This window comes from Falco biarmicus, chromosome 9 (assembly GCF_023638135.1).
Source record: "Falco biarmicus isolate bFalBia1 chromosome 9, bFalBia1.pri, whole genome shotgun sequence".
In the NCBI taxonomy this organism is placed as follows: Eukaryota; Metazoa; Chordata; class Aves; order Falconiformes; family Falconidae; genus Falco; species Falco biarmicus.
Genome location: NC_079296.1, coordinates 30,388,173 through 30,394,172, shown reverse-complemented (window position 1 = coordinate 30,394,172; position 6,000 = coordinate 30,388,173). Strand labels below are relative to the sequence as shown.

General features: G+C 55.1%; 1 protein-coding gene across 1 annotated transcript in view; it reads left to right on the top strand.

Moving 5' to 3' along the window:
• The first annotated feature begins 1,755 nt into the window (after window positions 1-1,755).
• Window positions 1,756-6,000, top strand: part of TBC1D12 (TBC1 domain family member 12) — a 45,107-nt gene continuing 40,862 nt past the window's right edge. The window contains 6 exon segments of the mRNA XM_056352143.1: window positions 1,756-1,989; window positions 1,992-2,071; window positions 2,073-2,462; window positions 2,464-2,505; window positions 2,507-2,642; window positions 2,645-2,756. Of these exon segments, the coding sequence (XP_056208118.1) occupies window positions 1,914-1,989; window positions 1,992-2,071; window positions 2,073-2,462; window positions 2,464-2,505; window positions 2,507-2,642; window positions 2,645-2,756 (836 nt within the window). The 5' untranslated portion in view covers window positions 1,756-1,913.

Here is a 6,000-nt window from a genome sequence, read left to right as displayed (position 1 = left end):
AAGTAGCCTACAAAGTGGTCCCATAAGCAGTTCAGCTGGCAGATCCAAAAGGTAGGTAATCCTGACAACCTTTATTGGGCATTTTCACTAAGAGCTGAGGCCAGTGGTCCTTTATCTGGCGCAGCTGTAGCTGGATGAGGCTGCATGCCTGTGATCAAGATAGGCAAGGCAAACCCAAAAGAAAATCCAATCTGTTTCTTCTCCAGCCTCTGAGATCCCAGGTATTTGCCAGCTACTCAAGTCAAAAGGGGTGAGATCAGATATGTACAACTCCCAGTGTTGCACGCCTGACCCCAGAAGTAGTTACAAGATGACAGAAAGAGGGGGGGGGGGGGGGGGAGGAAATTACAAACTTCACTTACTTATTTCTTTACTGAAGCAAAACCCAGGTGTTAGATTGCAAAGTCCTGACAAGAAGTCTCAATGCAATGAAATGCATCAACTTTCTATTTCAGTTAAAACTGCCAGTTTAAAACTTTCCATCTAAAAAGCTCACAGGTTTTAAGAAAAACACCATTAAAAGATGATGGCTGTTCCTCCCCCATTTCCATGTGGTGGGTGAGGCCCCTCTTTCTGGGCATGCCCCGCTTGCCTGCCTTTAAAAGCAAGATCTCCACCACACTGTGGGACCTTTGAATGTGGGGGTTACCAAATGGAGGGCTTCTCTAGCCACGGATTTCCAAAAGAATGGCATCTCCCCTGTTACCAGCCGTGAGTATTTACTATAGGAATACACAAGTAATGTGTTGGGTAGAGGTGCTACTTTTGGTGCTTGCCTAGGATGAGCTGTAGCCTACTAGACCTTCCAGGGAGCCTAGGGTGTTATTAGTTCTCCAGGGACTTGAAGCACCTTTGCCTTTTCTTTTGCCTGTGACTTTTGCCTTGCTCACTCCCTGGGCAGAGGGGACTGCAGCAACGTGGGGTTTTCCTCTGAGCCATGTGCCAGGATGCACAGGTGCTGGGACATTTTTCTTCTGCTTCCCCGGTGCTGACCGGAGGGGTTTTGAGATCCCATCGCTGCTCTGGAGAGCCCCCCCCCCCCCGATTTCAAAGTGCCCATCCTGTTCGCCTGCTCTTTCCCTCGTTCCCCGCAAAAGCTCAAGCGCGTCCCATCTCCTCAAAACAGACCCACAAGCAGGCGCGGCCGCTGCCCTACCTGCCCCGTCCCCTGCGGCCACCGGTGCCGCCCGCAGGGCTGGCGGGGCAACCGGGCCGTGCCCCTGCCCTCGCCCGCCCCTGCGCTTAGCGCTTGTGATGCCGCGGCTGCATCCTCCCGCCGTCGCGGCCGCCTCCCCCCCGGCCGAGGCGCGGCCGCGGCCCCTGCCCGCCCCGGCGCCCCCGCTCCCCTCCCGGGGGACACCGACACCGCGCCTCGCCCCGCGGCCGGTGCGCGGCTGGCTCCGCCCCGCGGGGAAGCCGGTGCCGGGGCTCCGCGGCTCCCCCGCCGCCTGCTGCGAGCCCGGGACGCGCCGCCGCACGCCGGCAGAATGCGGTATGCGCTGCGTGGGGGCCAGCCTTCACCCGGAATACGGTAACGGGGGGGTGGGGGAAGCGGCCTCCGAGGCACCGCTCTGGCGGGGCAGATCCTGTCTAGTTGGCATCTCTATGGTCCCGGATGTGGTTTGCGGGGGGGTGGGGTGGCGGGGCGGGCGCGCTGTCCCGGCCCTGCCTCTCTATGGTGACTTTCCGGGGGGAAGGGCCTCCGCCGGCGCCGTGCGCCTGCGTGAGCCGGGCCCGCTGCCCCCCCGCCGAGGCCGCTGTCCGACGCGGTGAGCGGCGCCGGCTGCCAGCGCTCGCGGCGCCGCCGGTGCGGAGGAACGCGCGCGCCCCGCCCCCCTCGGCCCCCGCCGCGCCGGGGGGGCCGCGCCCCCGCCCGCTGTGCCGCTGGCATCCCCGGGGCTCCGCGGCGGCAAATGGTGGGGCCGGACGATGCCGGAGCTCCGGGCGGCGCAGCTGTGCTTCCCGCGGGCCGGCAGGAGGCGGCGGAGGAGCGGCGGAGGAGGAGGAGGACGGGGAGCGGGATGGGAACCGGGGCTTGAGCCGGCGGAGCGGCGGGCCGGGGCAGGAACGGCCTGCTGCAGCGGTACCTGGCGGCGCTCGGCCCCGTCGCGGCGGCGGGCGGGAAGCGCTGCCCGGAGAAGCCCGCCAACGGGGCCGCCTACGCCGTGGGCCCCCGCGGGAGGATGACCAACGGGGACGTCGGCTTCCTGCTGCTGCCGCCGCCGGAGGAGCCGCCGCCGTCGTCGCCGCCCCCCTCGGCAGGACGGGCCGAGCCGGGCCGGGGTGAGCCGGGGCCGGAGGAAGCGAAACTGCAGAACGGGGGCTGCCTCCCCTGTCCGCCCGGCCCGGGGGGCGGCGGCGGCCCCGGGGGAACCGCCTTGGACGAGCCGCTGAGGAGCTGCCGGCTGCGGGGCGAGGCGGAGCGGCGCGGGGGGGCGGCGGCCGGCAGCCCCTCGCCGCTGCCCCCTCGGCCCGGGGGACGACGCCGGCAGCCGGGCGCAGGCCGGCCCCCGGCGTGCGGACCTCCCGGGGCCGGGCGGAGCCCGCTGCCCTGCCGGCGGCGCCCCTCGCCTTTACGGACGTGAACCTCAACACCCGCAACACCTACGAGGTGAGCCGCCGCCGCAGCGCCCCGGAGCACCTGCCCACGGAGGGACGGCGGCCGAGGCCCCGGCGCCGCCACAGGAGCCGGCGGAGAGGGCCCGGCGGGCGGGCATCGCCGGCGCCGGCAGCAGCTTTGCCGAGTTCTTCACCAGGTAAAGGAGCGGGCGGCGGGGCCGGTACCGGCGCCCCGGCAGCGCCCGGCCTCGGGGCGGGTCTGGGGGCTGGCGGGGCCGGTCGGCGGCGGGAGGTGCTGGGCTGGCCGGGGGACCGCGGCGGGGTCAGCGGCGCCGTCCTGCTGGCCGGGCGGGGGCCGTGCCTGCCCCCACGGGCTCCTTCGCCACCGAGCAAATGCCGCTGCGGAGGGTGGTGTGCTGCGCGGCGCTCCTGCGGGGGCTACGTGGAGTTCCCACTGGGATTGCTTCCTGCTCCGGGGGAGCGCCGTGGTTCTGCTGAAACTGCTGCGGAATAAGGTGAAATCTGTTGGTATTGGAAGCTACTTTCGGGTGATTTGAGAGTCAACATGGGAGTTGCAAAGGCTCGTAAAGCTTTTGCTGCTTGTTGATAGCGTAGGCACAGTTTACTTATTTATTCCAAAGCGTGGCGTGCAGGGTTTCAAAGGACTGGGCTTTGAGCTAGGATTAATTGGGCTTCTGTTGGGTTTCTAGCACAAAATCAAAAATTGTTCAACATCCAGCATCACTCACTCTTTAACATACTACATAGGAGAAGTATCTTTACTATAATAGTTTATAGTGTACTCTATATTACTTTCATTACGTTGGAGAGGGGAGTTTAATTTTCAAACTTCTAATAGTTCTGATTCTCCAAAACCCCGGGGTTATAGTTATTGTTGTGGCAGTCAATCCAATAGCACAGCAGGTCTCTTAGTGTTTTGAGAAAACAGAGTGAGATTAATCTATTCACTGAAGAATTTATATAGGAGATGTCTGTTGTCAAGGCAGGATCCCAAACTGAGAAATAGGCTCCTTCTGCTAACCCTCAGGAAAGGGAGAGGTGGATTCCTGCCTGCGGATAAGGATAGTGGCAGTTGCAGGGTAAGTTTGATGCCTCCACTTTGTTTCAAGGATGGGTTGACAGGTGTCTCGCTAGTCCCACTATTAGTGTTCTTCCCTCCCAGGACACCCTGCTCCCCCCCCCATGTTACCATGTTATGTGGACTGCAGCATATTACTTTTCCTTTGTCTCATTAGTTGAACACTTTGACCAGTAACATTGGTACTTGTTGCTTTTTGCCCCAGAGTGATAGCTTAATGAAATGCTGGAGAATTTTCCTGGTAGAGAAGACTGACCTTGCTGTGCAGTAGAAGTTGTCACAGTATACACTGAAGTTTGCTGTTTTCAGTGAAGTCTTGGGTAATACATGGAAAAATTTAATTGCTTCTATCCTGGTAAAAGCTATACTGCTGACACCTCAGTGAAAAAAAAGGATTTGCCAGAGAGACAGTTTTGTAGCCCCTGACTGGCTCAGCTGGCTGTGCCTCTTGTGCATTTGGCCTGGTGAGCATTATTGGCTGTAGAGGCTTTACCTTCAGCTCTGCCTGTATGTTCAAAAAGTGCCTTAGTTACAGCTCGTGTCATCTGAGCAGCCAAAATGAGATCCACTAATAAAAGGCCACTTTTACTGATTTTTTTGTTTGTTTTAAAAACTACCCTAGACTTTTCTTCCTAGATAGATTTGTCTGTAGATACAGTAATACTAGAATTTGTAGTCTCCATTGCTTAGAAAAGTGGTAATAAAACTTCCATAATTTTTTGAGTAGTTAGTTCCTGTGTTCTGAACTATTTATGATACTTTAAAAGCTTAGACTTCTCACTTTCTTTAGCTGCTCAGATTTGTTCAAAACTGATAGTTGCTATGGTAAGTGGATTTCTCTCTAGTTCTTAGAGAAATACCTTGGCTCTCAATAATGAGGACTCAAACTGTATAAAAAATATCCTCTGATTGAATGTTGGTAACGACTGTACCTCTTTGAGAAGCTTCTCAGCAGATGGTTGCTTATATTTTTGAATGAGCACAGAGCCATAAGTGACGTTGCTCCCCAAAGTTTAGTTGTACTGAGTAGCCGTTCTAGCGTACGTTCTAGCATACGTACCTGCTAAGAGAGAACAACTCGTGTTTTGTCAGAATTTGTACTGGCTCCCACAGTGTACAAGAAAATGTACTGGAAGTGCTAAACACGGGTAGTTCAGCAGCCTGAAGCATCTTACATAGGATGTTTTGCACTTGTAATGCTCTTTACAAACTGGTCAGAATTTGGTAGCTCCCATTGTTTCTTCTAATAGTCATAATTATATGGAGATTCTTTTAAAAGGTGGACGTTTCTTGCTGTTATTTAGAAAATGAGAGAAGGCGATGGGGAAGTGCCGCTGCCTTCAGTGTGAAAGCTTCATTGTTGCAGTTGTCATGACCAAATGGTTTGTCTGACTGGGCAGATACTGGTTAGGAGGCTGCTGTTTCCAGCTGCTTGTTCCCAGCTCTTCAGTTATTAGACTAGCCCCTGTTTTGCAGTTCTTTGAAATCATCAGTCTTAATTGTCTTTGTTTCACTGAACCAGAGGAGAAACTGATGAGGTGAGGTAGGGGAAAAAGCAAGGAGCTATTAACAGCAGCATCTTGCCACAGCTCTATGACAGGAAGAATGGATGCGCCCTCGAGATTGTCAGTAATAATTATTCTGAGATCATGGGGAAGTTTACATCAACGATTAAAGCTTTTTTCTCAGGTAAGTATTAGGTGTAATATTTGGCCCTGGGATCTTAAGTTGTATTTGTGCCAAATTATTAAGCCTGTCAAATCAATGCTGACAACTTTTAACTTAAAAATAATTGTTTTTGCTGTCTTTTTGTTCTACCTCTTTGTTTCTCTCAGCATGTGAAGTGGGATGCCTCAAGTAAATGAGAGGTATGTGGAGCAGAGTGCCGTGGCAAGGAAAACTGCATGACTATGGTCACTTGTCTCCACTGTGCTACTGTTATGGTCAGAGCATTAAGTGGCTTCTTGAAAGTCACCTGTCACTGCTTCGTACTCTTGTGTATGATTCATAATACAATCCTATATAGGCACTGTTCTTCTGGTTCGTGGTCTTACATAGCAGCTTCTAAGTGCAACACTCTGTTACTTCGTTATTGGGTCACTTTTGGGTAGCCCCAGTGGATTGCTGTTGGGTACAGGTGGTTCAGTGAGCAGGAATGTTCTGTGGACAGTTGAATTAAAGCTGTGATGATTACCTTGATGGCAGTATTCTTTATCCCTCAAAGCAGCACATACTGAACAGAACAGTAAACCAAGAAGGGCAAGCAGCAGTGAGTATTCCAGAGCTGAGATAAAGCCACAGTGTTTCTGAACTTCTTTTAAAGATGAATTATACTTCATAGT